The sequence below is a fragment of the Megascapheus bottae genome, chromosome 12, assembly GCF_031878675.1.
Source record: "Megascapheus bottae isolate mThoBot1 chromosome 12, mThoBot2.hap1, whole genome shotgun sequence".
Classification (NCBI taxonomy): Eukaryota; Metazoa; Chordata; class Mammalia; order Rodentia; family Geomyidae; genus Megascapheus; species Megascapheus bottae.
Genome location: NC_143520.1, coordinates 36,584,201 through 36,606,682, shown reverse-complemented (window position 1 = coordinate 36,606,682; position 22,482 = coordinate 36,584,201). Strand labels below are relative to the sequence as shown.

General features: G+C 33.7%; 1 protein-coding gene across 1 annotated transcript in view; it reads right to left on the bottom strand.

Moving 5' to 3' along the window:
• Positions 1-22,482, bottom strand: part of Lrp1b (LDL receptor related protein 1B) — a 1,652,823-nt gene that overhangs the window by 253,965 nt on the left and 1,376,376 nt on the right. The window contains exons 50-57 of the mRNA XM_090342868.1: positions 20,199-20,321; positions 17,654-17,773; positions 14,125-14,253; positions 11,109-11,231; positions 6,575-6,715; positions 5,514-5,701; positions 3,739-3,922; positions 69-154 (exon numbers count right to left, since the gene is read on the bottom strand). Coding sequence (XP_090198994.1) covers positions 69-154; positions 3,739-3,922; positions 5,514-5,701; positions 6,575-6,715; positions 11,109-11,231; positions 14,125-14,253; positions 17,654-17,773; positions 20,199-20,321 — 1,094 coding nt within the window. The remainder of the gene's footprint in view (positions 1-68; positions 155-3,738; positions 3,923-5,513; positions 5,702-6,574; positions 6,716-11,108; positions 11,232-14,124; positions 14,254-17,653; positions 17,774-20,198; positions 20,322-22,482) is intronic.

Sequence of the window (22,482 nt, the reverse complement as noted above, 5' to 3'; positions counted from 1 at the left end):
CATTTCTAGAATTGTAACATATATAGTTGTTATATATCAAATATGGAATCATTCTGCGAATGGCATACCTGCTTTAAAAGTGTGTAGTTGGAGCCATCAGTGCTAATTTTTCTTATCTCATGATGATCAGCAAGGATTAGAAATGGTTCTTCATCTAAATTCCAAAGCAAAGAACATATTGGATTTTTAGTATTTATTCCTTTTGTTAGCTTTTATTTAGTTTATAAACAATTCATGTTCTCACACATTGCTACAAACTCAGGTTTATTCTGGTAGACTACTGACACAAGCACACAAATACACTGAAAGAGAAAAAGAAAAAGAGAAAGAGAGAGAGAGAGAGAGAGAGAGAGAGAGAGAGAGAGAGAGAGAGAGAGAGAGAGAGAGAGAGAGATGCAGTATGATAATTTGTACAAGAAGGGAGAGGACACCCAAGTAGTACTGAAAATAAAAATAATGCTAAGACAAATTGTTCTATACTGAATTTTCTTGGATATACAGATACTATATTTTGAATTAGTGAAACATTGTTACTTTTACAGTTTAACTTTAAGTGAACTGCATAAAAGGATAATTTATACTTAAGCATTACATTCGATCTCTGATATAATGAAAGCAAAACAACAAAAAATAATTCCATGTTGATAATCAATGTTTCAAGGAATGGTTTCTATCGAGCTTTTCATAGAGCTGGTAGTTGATCTTCTAAACGTTATTTCTCAACTCCAGATTCTGATCTTTTCATTTTAAATTTCCTCATGATTTTTATTTTTATTCTTTATCTTTAATTTTTTCTATGTGCTTATCCAGTATGTTTTATTATGACATCTGTTTAAAAACAGAGGAAGGGGAATGATATATAAATGTATATATTTTCATATGTTCATATACGAATGATAGCATCTTTACAACCTTAATTTGATATTTTCTTAAGCATTTATTTGGAAATAAACGCTTAATGAAAATAATGAATTAACTTAAATATAATGGACTCTATGGAGGACTCAAAGAGAATAATTCTTGAAAAGAAGACAAAGCCCAAAGAAGAAGGAATGTGGGGTGGGAAACTCCAGTCAACAATTAATTGTATACCACAAAATTAAGAAAAATAAGGGAAAGAGTGGGTTAAAGTGGGTTGAAAATGATAATGGGATAACAAAGATCAAGATGCATTGTATACATAAACTGCTTTGTTAAATTGAAACAAATTCAATGCAGATTCTAAAAATGAAGAAAAGTGAGGGAATGGGTTGGATGGGATGGGTGACATTGTTTAAAGAGGTGACATTAATCAACATGTTCTATATATGTCTTTTTTTTTTTTTTGCCAGTCCTGGGCTTGACCTCAGGGCCTAAGCACTGTGCTTGGACTTTCTCAAGGCCAGAGCTTTACCACTTGAACCTCAGCTCCACTTGTAGCTTTTTTCTGTGTATGTGGTATGGAGGAATCGAACCTGGATCTTCGTGAATGCTAGGCAAGCACTCTACCACTAGGCCAAACTCCCGGCCCTACATATTTCTAAACTGCTTTGTTGAGTGGAAACTCCTTTGTACAACTACTTGAAAATTATACAAATATTCAAAAAATAATTTATAAAAGTGTACCCAATACATTTCTCTCCCTCTCTCTCTCTCTCTCTCTCTCTCTCTCTCTCTCTCTCTCTCTCTCTCTCTCTCCCTCCCTCCCTCCCTCCCTCCCTCCCTCCCTCCCTCCCTCCCTCCCTCCCTCCCTCCTCTCTCTCTCTCTCTCTCTCTCTCTCTCTCTCTCTCTCTCTCTCTCTCTCTCTCTCTCTCTCTCTCTCTCTCTCTCTTTTGGTAGTCCCTGGGGCTTGAACTGGCCACTGTCCTTGAGCACTTTTGCTCAAGGGTAGCATTTTCCCACTTGAGCCACAACACCACTTCCAGCTTTTTCTGTGTTTGTGGTACCAATGAATTGAACCTAGGGCTTTGTGCATGTTAGGCAGGCACTCCTCTACTAGGCAAAGTTGGTGACCTCACAAAATATGTATTTAAACATGTTGAATAGAGTTCTTTAAACATAAATTGAATGAAGTTAATTTGCATAGCCTAAGTTGTTAGGATCCTACAGTTCAGTAAAAAATTGGTGATAATCATCTATGTGTATAAAATACTTCAGTATGTTCTGCTTATGAAGATAAGCAATTTAGTTTGAACACTAAAATTTACTTGTCAAATAGAAATTTAAAGAAACAAATCTTATCACATATGTGACCATGGGATCCACTGTAAAAGGTGTGTTCTGTAATTATTGTGTTTCAAATTATTATATTTCTCTTCTTTTTGTTTAGTCTTGTAGTAAATATACACTAATATGACATTATATTATTTTTCAACATTCACTCTTTTGGACACTAATTTATATCATCCATGACAACAGCCTAAATTTTTCCAACCTTCTATTAGAGGACAAACTGAGACTCATATTCCCTTTCAACACAGTTTCCTTTATTTCAAGCTGCATTTCCATTCTAACAGCAATATATCTATTAACTACAGATATAAAATGAGGCAGCCATGTTCTATCTCAATAGTAAGAAATTCTGTTCTTCTCAATGTGGTTAAATTTGCTTTAAAAGTTCTTGTCTATTTAGGAAAACATTTATACTTCATAACACATCTTTAATTCAAAATTATTATCAGTTCCTTATTGTCATTAATCAAAAACATCTATTTCATAGAAACATATTGCAAATAACCTAAATTGCAATCAGTACTATTCACCTGCTCTACTTGATTCTTCATGGAATGATTCAAGTAATGGCACTTTTCACTGTTTTAGAAATTTCATCTTTCCCTGCATCCCTGCATGTTTAACAGAGCAAGCATTGAACACTTCACAAGCAAATAGACTGGAAGATGAAACAATGACCTGGTGTAAACCTCAAGAGGACTAGGGGAATCATGTTGAAAAATACATGACAATGGAATGATATTTCACAATGATTAATATTTTTCTCTCTTCTATGCACAGTAAATTAAGTTCTATCCCTGATATTTATTTCTGATTGTATAATAAGATATCTAACATTTTACATAATGTCACCCATGTATATATACATGTGGAGCTGAAAGTAGTAGGTATTCATTATAAATTAAAAACAAATTAAAATGAACATTTTACCATTTTAAAATTTTATCATCATATATATGGTCTTGTACAATTTAATATATGTGATTTCCAAAATTATGGATTTCATTAAATTTATAATTTATAAAATTAGACACTATTTTAAAAAGGCATAAATTTAAGACTATCTTGTGACTCATTGGGAGAAGTCAAATAGCATTATGTAGCTGATTTTTTAGTAGTGTTGTTTCCTATTACAACTAACCTGCTTCTTCAGAATGCATGTAATAGTGTGTGTGATTGATATAAGGAAAAAAGCAAAGTATTGCAGTAGGATTTTAACATTCTGGCCCAAACTTTCTCCCAAGGGAAGATGTTTCACCAGAAAATATTGTTGGAACCGGTTATTGTTACTTGTGATAATGCTTAACAGGTAGAAAGTAGTAATTCACAAGACCATAATACAAGTTTCTTGAAATAAGAGCAGTATGTGTGTATGTCCAAAATCATAGTGACAGACTTCCATACTGAAGAAAGTAAGGAAGAATTTTAGTTTGTCAGGAAAGCAAAGAAGAGTTAATTCAATAAAATTGGCTGTAACATGCAAATGTATAACTGAGGTTGGAGGGCAGACAGGCTTAACTCAATACCTGAGAGTGATTTGCAGCTATTAGGGTTATCAGGTTGTATTTCATACCCATCTATACAGAGGCACTTATAGGTCCCATATGTATTGATGCACTGCTGGCTACAAGGAAATCCTGAAGAACATTCATCAATGTCAACACATGTTTTACCATCATCCTTCAGTTGGAATCCAGGCCAACATTTACACTGAGGAAAGAAAGATGAGAAAAATCAATTCACATTATTGTCACTGTCCTTTACTATTGGACATTGCTTTAGTATGACTCAAGCTAGGAAAGCACTTAAAAATAGATCATAGTAAGTCTTTCTGCCTTGAGAAACTGACTTTCATAAGAACAACACACATTATGTTAAGTTAGTTTAAAAATTACCTTACTAAATGTTTCCATTTGATCATCTGAGGTTGGAAAGCTTGAAGTTACTTAACAGCACTGAAATGACATGTTTGGAAATGGCTAGGGGAAAAAAACTTCCTTTTTTTACTGCTGCATTACATTGTGATTTTTGAAAGCTTAATAATAAGAAAACACTTATGTGAAATTGTGGAAATTTCTGACATTCTAACATATATTTTTATTTTACATTTAAGGAAATGTGTAATGTAGATGTTTTTATCTTTTGAAATCTGGAAGACTGAAGGTAAAAATGCCTATAGAACTCCAGTAGCAGAATTAAAGGTTACTAATTTTTTAAGCAAAATGAGTCTCAACAGTTATTGATTGAATCTGATTTTATGTGGAGACATGCACTTGTTTAAAGAAAGAGCAATATTTACAAAAGTCTTTGTCAATAATTACAAAAATTTGCATCACCAAGTCTTTTCTCCAGCATCTCTCATGTTTTCAAGATTCCTCTGATGATTTGTGACATTTACTCTCAAGCCCCTGAAATCTGTGTACAAACATTTCATCCAATGTATTTTTGTACTTTTTGATGTGGTTTCCCAGTACTTACTCAATTTTGAATTAACATGAGTTCATGTTTTAATATTATATTAGTTTACATCTATCATTCTGACATAGACATGTTTGCAGAAGCTATTTCTGTCAATCAAAGTTACCAGTGAATCAGCCTCTTCAGGGACTTGTACTAACAAAAAGTAATTAAGTTATTAAGCATGATTTATTTTCAGTATGCTTGAACTGAGTTCTAATAATCCATGCTTTCCAGTTCTGCTTCATGTTTACATAAAAATTATGTACTCACTGGAATTTGCCAAAGAAACAAGAAACCTGTTTCATGTCGAGAATGTTTAGGAGGGGAAAGAAAAGAAGAAATGTGAACCTCAAAAAATTACATGTTATAGGCCAGTTTTATATGTTTTTTCTTTATTCTCTGAATACATTTGAATATATTTATTTTTATTATTAAAGAATTTATTAACATTGATTTTTACATCACATTTCAAATGACATATTTAACAAACAAGTATTCAAGAAGGGAATCTTTATTTACATTCACTAGCACTTCGATTTTAGAACAAAATTAAAATTAGGCTGAGGGTTTGTATGTCATAGACACATATGAATCTATGTAATAAAACATTATATCGATAGAGTCATGCATTTTTATTTCTATGTAGTTGTATTTATATTTGTAATACCATGTCCATAGCATTGGGTATGCAAATATATGGTTTTCTAATGTACACACTTTTCCTTCAAAGAATTGTGTCTAAGTTAGAAAGCACTTTCAAGTTTTAAGGTAGGAAAGGATTAATAGTTTCCATGTTCTCAAATGATACTTTATCTTGTGCAGGGTCTTCATGAGTACCTACCTTGTAACTGACTGGCAAATCCTGACAATCCTGAGAGCATCCACTGACTTTCTTACTCAAACACTCATTTATGTGGCAGTTCCTCTCATCTGAGCCATCGCCACAGTCATCCTTACTGTCACATAGACCTCCACTGGGAATGCACCTGCCATTTTTGCACATAAAAAATGAACTGTTGCATGTCTGTTCTGGAAAAAGAAAATAAAACAAATGGAACATAAAGGGCATGCCATTTTTATACTACCATTCTTGAAAACACTCACAACTATGATTACAATCTGTCAAAAATTATCATAAGTATATGTTTATATGATGTACTATAGAGTTAGTCTAATGTTTCATGCATAAATTGTAGAAAACCAAGGGCACATTGTTTTCAGGTGTTCTGCCCTTTTCCCATCTAGCCTTACTGTGAAAATTGACAATCAAAATGAGAGTCTATAGGAACGTTAATGGACAATCTCTGTCTCAACTATGCCATGAAAAAAAATGAGTTCAAAGCACAACGGATAGTTTGACATTTGCCTCAAGTTGTACGTCCCAGAGGATTTATATGTCACTTAAAATTAAGAATCTAGTATAGGCAGATAATCCTAAATTCTTTTTCCTCCAGAAAATATAACATTGACATTTTTAAGTCAGGGCATAAAAAGGACATTGATGATGAATAATAGTTGTTCCAAATATAGCTGTGGAAAAGAAGTGCACTGTATGGATACTCATAACTAGGTGATTAGAACATTACTCATAATCATGCATGCAAAAATGCCCATTAATCTGTAAACTACAAAGGCAAAGGTGACTCAGTTCATTCTAAAATCATGCCTATTCATTCTTTATTAAAGTGAAGTGAAAAGTTCATTGGGTTTGAATATATTACACATATATGCATGTGTATTTGTATCTGGATTTCTAATCAAATGATATGTAAAATTTCATTGTGCCTATCTATGGAGCACATTTTCTGTTTCTCAGGAAATAGTTACAATGTCTTACATTCAGGGATGTACAATGATTACATATGTAGAGAAAAGTTTATAATATACTCTCATGCTCTGTACCTGCACTTTTACACTTTGGGTTCAAAGGGGATTCATCAGAATGGTCAGGACAGTCAAAATCTCCATCACATTGCCACTGAGTATTTAGAAGGCATCGTCCATCAGCACAACGAAATTCTTCTGCACTACACTGACGGTATCCTAAAGAAAAAGGGACAATCACTATGTATAATTCACTAGTCAAGGAGAATTAATAATCTATCCCATCTATCCACACTTCACCTGATTAACCATGAAATTACCCAGACCTGCTATTGGAAATATTTCTCATTACTTTGTAATGCTATAGCCATAATTTCAAGAAACATTTGAAGGCAGAAATAAAGTCTACTCAATGGAAATAATGTAATCTTTTGTTCTAAGAGAAGAATGAAGAAGGCAACAAACTGAAGTAGACCAATCCTGTCACCACTTGCCTACATTTTAGAGAATTTTCTTAGAATGGAAAGTTGACATGAAATTGTTCTAATGCTTTTTATCCATTTGGCTAGATATAGAAACAGAATACATAGATAGGCTGATGCTGTACAACCACCGTAATTCCCAAAAAATGCAAAATAGAAAGACTTGAAAAAAATCTCATTAACTGAAGTAAGCTGGACCTAAAGAAACGCAGGCACAATGACTTCCCTCATTTGTAATAAATACTCTATGTCTAGGATAGTCCAAGCAGAGGATCACAGTATCTCAGTAGCTATGTGCATATGAATATGTAAGGTGATGATAAACAAAATGTATTCCAATATATAGAAAGTAGAGATTTTTCTTTCTGACTGTTGTTTTTAATGCGCTATGTGAAGATATTTATTTTTTATTCCTCTCACTTCATGGTTTATCCCCTGTTGTTACTGTATTTGATTTTGGTACCCTGTGTATTGTGTATACATTTATCTGATTTAGGAAAGGGAAGTGGAACAACAAAATGGTGAGACAAAGAACAAAGAGTGAACCAAAACAACAATGATACTGGCAAGACAATATAATGAAAATGTGCTTTACAACTGGGGTAGGAGGGAGAATAGAAATTGGGAGATAGAAATTGGGGAGAAAAACAAGAAATACACTCACTACCTTAAGTATGTAACTGTAACCCCTCTGTATATTGCCTTGACAAAAGTAATCTAAAAAAAACTTAAAAAGATGCAATGTAATATTTGCGCTTGTAAAATGGCATTCAATATATAATGAAATTCAAATGATAAAAATTAAACCTATTTACAAGGCAACAAACAAAATTAGTTACAACTATTTCATATATCATAGGCCAAAAATATATTACAAAATAAACTCATGACTTGTTAGTATTTGCACATGTGTGTGCAATTGTAAGTAAAATTAATTTGATCTTCTAGTGTTACATTTTGAGTGATTCTTGGTTTTTTTGGGTTGTTTTTTTTTTGGTCAGTCATGAAGCCAGTCATTCTCATTAAAATTTTCTGAACAATCAAATGAATTTTCTACTTTCAGACAGATTTTTATGTCTTAAAAAAGAAAAATCAGAAAATTTTGGTGGTGACAGGGAATTTAATGATGAGTACCTTTTCGAAGTGATTGCCATATTGCAAAATGGATCTAGAGAGTTATGGTATCTTCAGATTCTCTATTTATTGTTTCCCTTTTGTTACTAGATTTTTCTCCACAGCCAATTAATTATTACTCAACCCAATGTAAGACCGTCTATGCATCCCTAAACAACCAATCTCTGGTAGATATTTTGCATAATCTTGGTTCCAGATATCAACCAACATCTCTTTCCTGTTACATCTAACTCCTGAAATGTCTCTTCGTCATAGCAAATACTAACTAGCAGATTTCAAATTCAAATTTTCTTTGAAATTCTATCTACTTGTTTTTTCTATATAACTTATTTTTAAATTGTTATTGTAAAAGTGATGTACGGAGGGGTTGCAGTTACATATCAGATAGTGTGTAAATTCCTTTTTAACAGTGTTATATTGTTCCTCACTTTTTCCCAGTTTTTCCCTCCTCATCTCCCTAGAGTTGTATAGGTCATGTTCAACCTAGTGTCTAGTAAAAATCACGGCTACGTTTGTTTACCCTTTGTCCTGTAGTTTCCAGGCTTCTTATTCTCCTCTCAAAAAGAAAAAAAAATACATGTAAAAAAAAGTACAGAAAATAAAATAGTGACAAGAAAAAAGAAAAAAAGACAAAGAACAAAAATCCCTTTTTCCATTTCTTGGAATTCATTTCAATAAATATCATTTTATATGACTATATGCACAATGCTACTGATCCTTTGTGATTGTCTCCTAAGAATATCTTGTTTTGGACTCACTGTTGGAATGTTTGTAGTCTTGCATAATTTATCATGTCCATGTTTATTTTTGTGTATTTTACCATCCTGTTGTTTACTTGTAGATTTATAAGTACATTTTAGTTCAACCAATCAAGTAAGGAACACAACCTATGTTTAACCATACTACCTTAGAAACCTTTTCAGGGATAAATATTTATGATCCGCTCTCCTAAGCTTCAACCCAACTTTTGCTGCTTTGTTCTTTTCTATTTCTGGATAAAGTCTTTCCTTATTTAATCTAAAATGATGCAGAGGAAGCTCTAATTTCAATCAAAATTCTATCACTACCTTGCTTTTTTCTATTTTTTCTGGATACTTTGATTTCTTATCACCCTTGAATATCATGTTATGATTATGTAAATTGAAGAGATCTTACCTAACCTAATTATGTATAGTTTTTTTGTGATAATCTTATGCTTTTTAGGTGTGTACATCTCCGTTAACATCTAATGGACAAAAAGTCCAAATAATTATTCCTATAACTTTCACCTCCTGAATCAGATAGTTTGGCCATCATTTTTCTATATTCCAAAGGTTACTAATACTGAACCTACCAAGTCATTTATGTTGCAAAATACTTCATTCTCTGTATATTTTATTTAGTAACAAACAGAAAAACACTGCTCAAGTGTAAATGAGCTCTGAAAATCTGTACATCTCATTCTGTCGTCACTCATTTGGCTAACAATGCATTGCTAACCTCCAGAATTATTTCAGTGAACTCTTCAGTAGTTTATTTTCCCCTCGTGGCTCTCCTCCCCCATATCAAGATTTCTACTGTAAAGATAGTTCTAGAACATAGATTGTGACATATCTCTATTTCAGAACTGATGATAAATTAAAAGGCAAAACAATTAAGTAGAAATTAACTATATGCTCGAGGATTTTTTAGAAATATATCACCAGTTTAGCTTTTTAACTTCAACCTAACCTCATTAGCTTTTTAACTTCAACCTAACCTCATAGAAGGCTAATTGCTATACAGTCATATCATTTTACAGATCTTCATAAACATATTTAAGATTTGTTGTGTGCCTTGAAGTACTCAAAGTATATTCAAATATTAACTTACTCAATTATCTAATACTTCTTAAAAGTAAATGTTGTCACTTAATTGACATAACTAAGTGTGCATATGTTACAGCTAAGTAAACTGAGTGATGGGAGTTGAAGCATTTTATTAATGGCAGAGAACTAGCAGGTAATTATAGCACAAAGCCAGACAATCTGTCTCCAACATGGTATTAATCGCCAAACCATACTCTCTAGTATCCCAATATAGGGGACATAGCTATAGATAATACATTTATAGAAATAAGTTTGTGATGACGACCTTGAATGTCAACAAGTTGGCATTTATATAAAGGGAAAGAAAAAACTTTAAGGAACCATATTTTTTCTCATTATTAGCCTAGATTAAAATCCTTTTGCACATTGAAACATATGGTGTTCTCTATGATATTGAAAGTAGCCACATACTGTCTTTATATTTCCAAGTGCTCAAAAACCAAACCCAAAGGAACATAGGCTCAATGGTTTCACTCATTTATAATAAATAGTACACCTCTAGGACTCGCCTAGCAGAGGATTACAATAGTTCAATACCTAGGTACATAATGTCATATAGGATGAGACTAAATGAAAGGAACTCTAGGATATGGAAACAAGAGCTTTATCTTGAGTGATTCTTGTTTTTAGTATACTATGTTATTTCTCTTCTCCTTTGTTGCTCTTTGATTAATCTCATATTGTTACTGCATCTGACTTTGTTACCTGGTAGATTGTATATACATGTTTATTTGTTTATTTGAAAAGGGAAGGGAAGGAGGGAAAACAAAATGATTGGGAGGGGGTGGGTGGAGGGAAATGCGGATAACACATGAGAAGGGGTATCAATGTGTGAGAAGTAATGCACCTGGTGAATGTAACTGTAACTCTTCTATACAGTACATCGAGAATAAAAAATAAAAAATAAAACCCCTCAATATTGCCAAAAATAATTCAAGCCAAAGATAATTTTATAGGTATTTTCCAATGCTAACTGTTAAAAATATATTAGAAATAGGCATGGTTTACAAGTAAAAGTACAATCATTCTAGAGCTTAAATAAATTATACATACTTTTATTTTACATCATTGAGTTTACTGGCACTTAGTACCAGAGTCTAAAAATGTGTAGCCAGTGAATCTGCTCCATGAATGTTGAGACATACTCACCACATGACAGAGACTCATCGGAACCATCTCCACAGTCATCATCATGGTCACAAAGAAACTGTTTGGGGATGCATACTTTATTATGGCACATGAAGGCATTGTCATCACATGTATTGTTTGGAGCTAAGGAAATCACCACAAAATGTAAGGTTAGGTGAGCATATAAATTATCTTCTCCCACAATAGAAATGTAGAATATTTATAGGTGTTTATAAAAAAGCAAAAGCATAATATATGTAATATAAAATATGCTACAATAATGAACATGTTACAGTATATTATTATGTTTAAACACAGATTAAAAGCTTAGTACTAATTATTTGTGGATTGTTCCTGAGTAATCCAGAATTTTTAAGCTTCCTGAAAGATTATTGAAATATTATAGGTTGGAACACTCAGGTAATAAAGTAGATGTTTATTTTTCTTGACAGGGACATATAGTAGAGTGTTTCTGACTTGTGAAAAGTAGATATGAAACACCAGCCATGAGCTTCTGTTAATGTGGAAGTGAAACATATCACATGATATGATATTTTTTAAAGAAAGTTAAAAATTGATGCCTCTAAGAATAGAATGTTGAATTAATAAATCTGAGACACAAGGTGTCTATTAAAAGCATGGAAAATTGACCCTTACAAATCCTGAACCATAAGATAAAACCTTAACCAGTTTCAAAGATGATCTAAATGTAAAATAAAACGGATGAAAGAAACAAATCTCAGTGATGTGTGCTTAAACGATCCTATAAATATTTTCAATAATCCCTTCTTAAATTTAAAGATTAAATATGATAGCAAGATTCAAGATTTGATATATTGCACATGGATAGAATCTGCTTTGTGTCAATGCAAGATGCTGGGTAGAATATGAATTTTCAGAAAGTATTTGTGTCATATAGTCACATCCTTGAACAAGCCATCCATTTACCTTCTTGGCATATCCATTTTTCTTCTGTTTAATGAGGATAATAAAATCTGTCTGATAAATTTCTTATGGCTAGAGAAGGTCTGATTCACACATGTTAGATCTCGGATCTTATATATTCAATAAAGTCCATGAACTCTTTAAATTCCTATCTATATTGTAATTATTTTTGGCAGATTGCTCAAAACACTCTACTGGGATATCGTAGGAATTCAGTAATGGGAATAAAAAATACCAATCACAGTAATTGACAGATAACAGACGCTTGAAGCAGTTTAGGTGCCTGTCATTCTTTCTTTTTATCTGAATGATCACAATTCCACCCTGTGGAATCTGCCTCTTTTCCTTCCAGTCTTTCAAGACTGACAACATTACTACTTTTTTTTTCAAAACCCTTCAATGAGATTTCCAGGGTCTATCTATCTATCTATCTATCTATCTATCTATCTATCTATCTACCTAACTATCTATCTGTTTATCTGTATTTATCTACCTATAATGTTTACATATATACACAAACATATATACAAATGTATATAATTATATATGTACATATACATACACAGATTTAAAATAACATCTACTCTACTATAATTATTTGTTCTCATGCTTTTTAGTCCACAGATTTAGGTTGCCCTAGGCTTTATGAACCAAGAAATGTCCGCTTTCCTGCCAATAACAATTAGCAAAGAGTCAGGAATAGGTATAGCAGAGAAGATTCTTTCACTGCAAATACAGTTTAATATACTTAGAGAAATATATTTTTAGCAATTACATAGAAGTCACAAAGGAACATAATTAAAAATTTGTCTGTTATAATCAAAGTAAACTTCAGAGTTTCTAATAACCCCTCCAACTTTTAACTGTGTGACATCTTAATATAACTCAAGTGAATTATGCCAATGTTATTATATTAATTATTTCTTTTAAACACTGAGCAACTTATTTGGCATTAACACTTTCAGGTCACTGGAGCATAATTTGCTTCATTTTTGCATAATTTACTCCATAGTACCCATGAGGTCCAAAAGTGTTAATATGCCTCCCAGACTGTTAACTTGATACAATAGCAACAGCATACTGGGACCATCTGGATCCCTGAATTGAAGCATAATCTTTTATTATGTAGCCCTCAATGGCCCCATTGACCTTTATAGACACACACATATCAGTTTCAAGATCAAAGTGAATAATTCTACCACTGAAGCATGATTTCTCTGCCAACAGGACTGTCTCCAAGATTTCTATATCTTTTGGCTACTTCTCTCATGCACATGCATCTGAATTCATGCACACTTATGTTACAGCTTCAGATACACTATCACAAAGATATGAAAACAGGTCATTGAAAAAAATGATTGGTAGAATTCACTTTAACAAACTGAATTGACTGTATTATTCCAGATAAATTGCTCAGCACAATAGATCCCACTGTGACCTTGGGATTTGCATTGAAATATTTAATCCCTTCCTCTTTCTGATCACATAGAGGAATTTATCTCCTCTTTTAACCACTGAGTATTCTCTGAAAATTTCCACAAATTACCAAGAGTCAAAAACTTGGTAAATTGTTTGACCTCCAAAGGTGTTCCTTGAATCCCTTAGCTTCATTCAGCTATATCCCTACTATTCTCACCTGACCCAAGTGTTAATACCCTATCTGTAGAATTAATAGGAGTTTATTCACCTTCTGATCAGTAGATCTCTAAGATCAGATCAGCCATTTACAGCATATTTATTCTAGGCAATCTAAGTGCTTTCTTGGTGGCTGGAGGCCATCTAAAAGAAAATATCAAAACATGCCATCCCTCCCACCACAACACAAAATATGGTTTATACTGGAAGGGGCATAGTATTTCTGCAGCTATCAAAATGGTTAAATGGATAATCTTTGTGCTCATCTGAAACTTTGTGAGAGTGCTGCTGAGCCATATCCCACTTACAAAGGCTAATACTACATGAGAATTGGAAATGTGAAAGAATCTGTGGTACCATGAGCACCAGGAAAGCAAGGATTGAAGGATACTACAGACATTTTTTGTTTGCTTGTTTTTGTTTTGTTTTGGTCACCCAGCCCCAGCCAACTGCATACCACATCCTGCTGTGGAAAGCTCATCACTTCCATTGGGGCAGTCCCTTTCACCATCACAAAGCCAGTGTCTGGGTACGCAGGCGTGGGAGCCCTGGCAGCTGAACATATCAGCAGCACAGGTGACTTCACCTTCAACCCAAAAGAAAAACGTCATTAAGATTACTATTGATAATCCATTAGATACAGTCTCCCAGTTACATTTCCATTCCAAAGGAGGGGAAGCAGAATTTTAATCATGAAGAATAAATCACAGTTGCCTAGAATCATCAAATGCATCCTTCCCTTATAAAATATCTATGCAGTTTTATGTCAAAACATATTTCCTGGTTGCAAGGGCTATGTTCTATGAGGCTGAATAACAGATAATCCTGTCCTTCCCCTTGCAAAATGTAGAAAACAGAAAAAAAATGCAGAATTGCCATCAAGTTTCATCATATTTTGAAGGCATATATAAGGATAATATGAAATAAGGACATTGGAACTAAGTAGCATTGCCTTGTTCTCACAGCCATGCTGGTGCCTTGCTGGGTGGTATTGGCTTTCCACCCAGCTCCAAAATGACTAGAGTCCAGTTTTTGAAGTAGAGATGTCATGGTGTTAGCCCTAGAAAACTTTTGCTACAGAGAAGGCCGATCCTTAATTTCCCCTAAATGGTCTGCTTTACTAACTGATGTACCCCTATATGGAAAGTTTAATTGGTCTTTGAGCGCTTCTCTAGATGGAAAGCTTTGCTTGTCCCTGAGTATTTCCCCATATGATAAGCTTCTGTTGGGTTAAGGTCTCCACCCAAACCATGTGGTTTCTATCTTTAAAAGCTTTGTTCAGGGCTAGGAGTTTGGCCTAGTGGTAGAGTGCTTTCCTAGCATGCACAAAGACCCGGGTTCGATTCCTTGGTACCATATATGTAGAAAAAATGCCAGAAGTGGTGCTGTGGCTCAAGAGGTAGCCTTGAGAAGTGGTGCTGTGGCTCAAGAGGTAGCCTTGAGAAAACCCCAGGACAAAGCTCAGGCTCTGAGCCAAAGCCTAGGACTGGCAAAAAAAAAAAAAAAAAAAGCTTTGTTCCTTCTGGTCAGCAGATCTTTAAGCCACTAGACTACCTGCAGATGCCCACTCTTCAAAGAGGACATCAATTTGACCCCTCAAGATGTGGTTTCTCTGTTTTGCACAGCAATATTTCCATACAACAGTAATAATAATTATGTTACTAAACATTTTTGTTACTCATTTAATCCTAGAATCTCCAAGGATTAGTGTCATTTCATAGAAAACTTAATGCAATAAATACTAAATCCCTTCTCATTCCTAAGAATTTTCTCTTTACCACTAATGCCATTTTTTTCCTAGCATATCTTTTGTCATTGGAAGAAATAAAGCCTCTTATTTTATACATGTAATAATACATATGAAATAAACAGAATCTACCCATTTTCTGATCTATGGATAGAATTTACCTTATGATCATATGATGAAGGTTTGCAAATATATATGATTACAAAAATGTTTGCAGAGTTGGATGAAAAATTCAAAGGATTAGTTTTTCTTCCTAATGTGTGTGTAGATTACTAAGCTTCAATCAGAGAAATAAGCATAAATAAACTAAATTTCCCAAGATCATTGCAATTCCTGTATGCAGGATGCAGATGGAATATTGTGTGTAGTGTGAAACAAAAGATGAAAAAAAGATAATTTTAGACAATAGAAACATGATTATACTATTGTTAATAGGTAATCTTTGTGTTAAAAACAATAGTTAATTGTAAAGGGGAAGAAAATTAGAGACTAGCCAGTCATCTCAGTAATTATTATTATTTCTTTTTTTGTGGAGTGCTTTTGGAGAGTGTCCTTGCTATATTTAACTTTGTTGTTTTCATAACTATATAATTTCTATTATGAAACTGTAAAATAGAAACTGGGCATTATAAATATAAGAAAATAAACTGCCTACTTTCATGAAATATACCAACTTCATAATATTTACAAACAAATTTGCTTGAGTATTTTTGACATAATTTATCTTTGCAGTGGTAATGACCTAAAGATCTGGAAACAATTTGAAAAATTTGAAGAGCTATTATGAATTTTTAACTATGCACATACTTAGTTTCATGACTCATCTTTTTTTTTTTTAAATGAGATATAGCAAGTGAAGGAGAATGGCTGTAGCTACAACCACATTTATAAAATCAGATCAGCTAGTCAAATGCATATAAAATGCATCTAAATAAAATAAATGAGTTGTAATTTGTAAAGATTAACATGTTTTCTTCTTATACCCCTTGAGACGTCTAACTTACATGTTTCATTTAGGAAGTTATTGTAAGTGAATGTTCATATAACATATATGAGTATAGATCCCTAACCCTAATGACTGAAATCATATATACACTAAATCTTAAAATGTTTTAAGCCTCATACACAATAGCAACCATTCTTTACATTCCTTTTTAAATAACCCAGTAAAATCAATCACTGTAAACCATGCACACTGAAACACAATTCACACGCTAAATAACTGTCAACATAGTTCAAGAGTTATTCAAATCTTATTGCCTTTTTTATTTTGGTGGGTCATGGGACTTGAACTCTGTCTGGGCGCTGTCCCAGAGCTCTTCAGCTTAAGGCTACCGCCCTACCATTAAGCCAAGCCCCATTTCCCATTTTCTAGAGGTTAACTGGAGATAAGAATCTCAAGTCCTTTTGTGCCAGGGCTGACTTGATCCTCTGATCTAAGCCTCCTAAATAGCTAGCATTACAGGTGTGAGCCTCCGCGCCTGGCTGGTTGCATCATTCCTTTTTTTTTTTTTTTTTCATCAGTCCTAGGCTTGAGCTCAGGGTCTGAGCACTGTCCTTGGACTTTCTCAAGGCTAGAGCTCTACCACTTCAGCCTCAGCACCTCTTCCAGCTTTTTTCTTTGTATGTGGTACCAAGGAATCGAACCCGGGTCTTCGCGCATGCTAGGCAAGCACTCTACCACTAGGTCAAACTCGCGGCCCCGTTGTTGCCTCATTTTTATAGCAACCTAAATCATTACAATATCTCTAAGAAAGTCCCCGTAAAACAGAACTAATGGCGACAGAGACATTTCTTGTGAGAATATAAAAGAAAACCTTACAGGGCCGAAGTTTTGCCTACGGGTAGAGTGCTTGCCTAGCATACACGAAGCTAGGTTTGATTCCTCGGTACCATATACATGGAAAAACCGGAAGTAGTGCTGTGGCTCAAGTGACAGAGGGCTAGCTTTGAGGAAAAAGCCGAAGGACAATGTTTAAGTCCTGAGTTCAAGCCCCAGGACTAGCGAAGAAAAGAAAAAAAAAAAAAAAAAAAGGAAAGGTAAAACCTTACATATAGGATATGCAAATAGGATAACTATTGGCTAACTAAAGTAGATTGCAATGGGTATAATTTCATATACATACAAATGTCCTTAAAATGGATTGATAAATTTACTGCACTAGAAAAGAAATATTCTGTGCGATCAAGCACCTCTTTTATTTAAAAACTGATTGAGATCACTAAAGAATCTACTCACCACAAACACTGTCACTTTCATCCAGGCCATTCCCACAATCATCCTCTCCATCACAGATCCAGTGTTTAGAAATACATTTTTGTGCAGAACAAGCAAACTGGTTCCAAGAGCACGAAGAATCTAAGAGAGGAACAAACAGGGTTTGTTGGTGGTGGTAGGTGAAAGGTTGGTGTCTTATTGCATAGTGAAATGATAGCATTCAATGAGTCATGATATATTGTTATTTTTGAATGAAATGGAAAGGTTTTGAAGAATTCTACTCTTAAGTAATAATATAGATGGAAATAAATAGGAATACCATGATAATCCTAAATTGCATAATATGTATAAGAAACAAATCATCAATGGTGTTCCATAAATACTATTGTTAGTTATCACTATTTTAGAAAGTAGAACAGGTTAGGTGTGAGCACTTCAGCACATCTTTCACAATAAGGAAAGTCTTTCTCATGGATTTCAAAAAACAACAATCTTAGAATAAAGCCAGCCAAATCCTTATTCTCTTGATGAATCTCTGTAAAAAAAATTGAAAAGCATTTGCATATTCCTTCAGCACTGCAAGTACACTACTGTCTTCCCTTAGCATGACTGTGCCTTTGAGGTACACAGTATGTTGGTTTCCCTCCTTTGTAATTTTCCCTGATAGCCATTTCTTAAAAATATGTGGTCTGAGATCATGAAATAGATAATTCTGAAGTAGGTACACTTAGTAATCTTTTAAAAATATATTTTAAGAGAAAGTAATAAAAGTATATCCCAAACAAGGTAATGGTATGAAGAACTGACTAGAAAATCTATGATTAGAAGAGATAACATAAAAGTTTTAATTTAATGATAAGCCAATACATAACTAATATGTTGATGCCTTCGTTTCAATCATTTATAGACACTAGACTGTGTAATAGTTGGCTAAAAATACCCAAATAAATTAGAATAGTTACTGACTTCTTTTCTTCCTTTCTTTCTTTAGTGTATGTGGGGGGAGGGTAATAGGGCTTGAACTCTGGTCTTGAGCACTGTCCTTGAGCTCTTCAGATCAAGGCTACCACCCTATCCTAGAGCCAAGCCCCATCTCCAGTTTTCTAGGGGTTAATTGGAGATAAGAGTCTCAGGTCCTTTTATGCCTGGGTTGGCTTTAAACCTTTATTCTCAGATCTCAGTCTTTTGATCAGCTAGGATTACAAGCTTGAGCCACTTCGGTGGGCTTTTTTTAAAAAACCAACCAAACAAAAACACTTAGCATTTGTAATGACAGACTCCATTTCTGCCCATAGGTAATGTTGTTATAGGTCCAATTCACACCCAGTTACCAACAGCATATATTCTTTCAAGTAAAGTTGTTCAGAAAGTGCCTATTAAGTCCACATCAATTTGTCTTTATTTCTAAAGACTGTTTTAAATATTTGTATTTTTAATTTAATATATTGTTTTAAATAGTGTTTCAAATGAAATCTAGACAACTGATGACTAAAAGAAGAAAATAATAATTAAAGGAGATATAATTATAAAATGGCTCCCAGCTTTCAAAATTATGAATCCACATAAAATATTTTTAAGCTTCTTGTTAGTCTTCTCCAGAATGTGGCTGTAATCTAAAGATATATAGGATCTTAATCAAACAAAATGTACTTTCTCATTTCATGATGACATTTACTTTTAGGAAAGGTTGACATTTCATAGAAGATCCATTTTTAATCTTTTTTCCCCACTCTATTCATTACTGTGTATACTATTGTGTTAAGAGAAAATGGTAGATAGATGCTTTGTTTTCCTTTAGGAAATTTCTTTGTCCTGCAAATCACAAAATCTATAAATTTCATAAAATAAATTTTAAGGTTGTTTCTTACCTTGCTAATAGTAAATGATGTGTGCACCCTCAGAAATTAAGAAGTGAAGAGCAAGTAAGCATGTTTGAAGTAATTGAAATTTGACACTATTTTTAAAGCCATACATATAATGTAATGGAAAATTCAACATTATAATGTAACTTTCAGTAATAACCATATGACATATAATGCCACTCTATTTTATTTTTGATAACTGAATACCAATATATTAATGTCATTTAAGTAATTAACTCAAAAAATAAGCATATACATAATAGCCTTTTTTTTTTCTTTTTTGGTCAGTCATGGGGTTTCACCTCTGGAGTGGGTTGGGCACTATTCCTGAGGACTTCAGCTCAAGGCTATCTCGCCACTATTTGAGTCACAATGCTACTTCTGGTTTTCTGTTGGCTAATTAGAGATAAGAGTCTCACCAGACTTTTGTGCTCAGACTGGATTTGAATCACAATCCTCAGATGTCAGCCTGCTGAGTAGCTAGTGTTAAAGGAATGAGCCACCAGAGTCTGGCTTGTCACCATTTTTTTTTTTTATGTACAGTTTTATTTTAAGCCATCTCTTATGGCTTAAAATAAATCAAAAGTGAAATCAAAAGTAACATCCATTAACATTTTGTATGAGATCTGTATGCAAGAGAATATTGGCATACAAATAATAATATAATAATATGCATAAAATTATAGTAAAGTACAATTGCTCACCACAGTGGAATTCATCAAGCCCATCCTCACAATCTTTTTGACCATCACATATCCAGGTATTCAAAATGCATCTTCCACTAGGACAACTAAAATAATTGTCTTCACATTTGTGCTTGCTTTGAACTGTGGTAGAATATAGAATGCAGTGTCAAAGACTTTAAATTATTATTAGACTTTTTCAATATTATGTAGATACAATAGAGGGCTTTCCATTTCTTTAAGAATGGGAAAATGTCACTCTTTCTCATGGCAGTATAAAATTCCATTGGGTATAATACCACATCTTCCTCATCCATTTGTCTATTGAGGGACATCTGGGTTGGTTCCATATTTTAGCTATGGTAAATAATGCTGCAGTGAACATCTGTTGTGCTAGTAGCTTTAGTATGCCCTTTTTCTGCATTGAGTTAATCCCAAGGTGTGGGGTTTCTGGGTAATTGAGGAGCTCTATGTTTAGTGTCTTGAGGAACCTCTGTACTGCTTTTCACAGTGGTTGACAGAGTTTATATCCCCACCAACATTGTTGCATTCCCTTCTGGCCACATCCCTGACAGCAGATGTTGTTATTAGAGTTCTTTTTTAAAATATATTTTTATTGCAATTAATAGAAGGATTACACTATATTCGCCAGATAGGAGGTGCATTACTTCACAAACATTGCTACTTTCTCATGTTTTTGTCCCCAATTCCCTCCCTCACCTCCTTCCCTCATCTTGTTTTTCCCCCTTCTCTATCCTATTTCAAATAAACAAATAAACATATATATAATATATCAGAAAATGAGGTAAGATACTGTAACTATATGAGATAACCAAGGGACAGCAAAAGAGCTGCCCCTCTTCTGGCTCCTCAAGGCTTTTCCAGGTGACTATCCTCGTAGTCAGCTGAGCCCCCACGGTGGAGTGCCGCCGACTGGGTGGCAGACATGAACTGTGGGATATTGAAACAAGAGGTTTATCTTTGTTTATATTGTTCTCAATGTACTATGTACAGTTATTTCTTTTCTTTTCTTTCCCCTTATAGTTAATCTCAGGAGGTTATTGTATCTGAATTTATTACCTGGTTTATTTGTTTATTTGATATAGGGAAGGGAAAGGGGAAAACAAAATGATTAGGTTGGGGTGAGAGGAAGGAAAGAGAGACAAAAACTTAAGAAGGGATATCAATTTGCGAGAAATAATGCACCCACTACTAGATGAATGCAACTGTAACCCCTCTATACATTACCCCAAAAATAAATTTAAAAAAAATTACAGGGCTTGATCTGTAAGTGATAAAGAACAGTCAAAAAAAAAAAAGTAGTTGAAATGTTCTTCCCAATAGAATCAAGCTCCAAGAAAAGATTTAAAAAAAAAAATCAAGACTAAAAAGAAATGAAAACATGACCAATTAAGGACTTAGCCCCAGAACAGAAAGAAGCAATTGCCATGTTCTGGTAATGAAAATTGGATGGAATCGGGCGCAGTGGCTCCCGACTATAATCCTTGTTACTCAGAAGGCTGAGATCTGAGTATCAAGGTTCAAAGCCAGCCGGGGCACTAAAGGACCCGAGACTCTTATCTCCAATTAACCTCTAGAAAACAGGAAGTTGGGGCTAGCCTCAAGTGTAGGGCGGTAGCCTAGAGCTGAAGAGTTCAGGAACAACATCCAGGCCCAGGTGAAAGGTGGTGGCCTTGAGCTGATAAGCTCAGGGACAGAACCCAGGCCAAGTTCAATCTCCATGGTCCACAAAATAAAAAAGAAAAGAAAATAGGATGGAGATAAAACAGTAAAATTAAAATAGGGAAAGTAACTCAAATGACCATAAGTAAATGAATCTAAGTTCAAAAAATCCTATTAAATGGAAAATATTCTTAAGTGCATACTTTAAAAAGTTATAAAATTATAACATCAGTGGTATTTACTTGAGAAGTGTAAATTCTTTGTATCTATTGTCCTCTATTCTCAATAGGATTTGATAAGAATCAAACTATAAGAATCTATTATAAGAAAGGAAACTAAATTATATTGAAACTTCTAAAATTGTTACAGGGCTAAGGTATAGCTGGCTGTCAGAATATGTACTTGACATTTTTGAAGTCTTGGATTCAATCTTAAGTGGCCAAATAAATTTGTGTATTAACTTACATATATAACAAATAAACTTTACATATATATACATAAACAAATACATCCTTGTACTTTGAAAAATATATCAAGAGACTAAAGGGAATTATTTAAAATCATTTTCTAAGATATAACTACAAAATAGTGAATTACTATTATAATATCCAAGAGTACACAT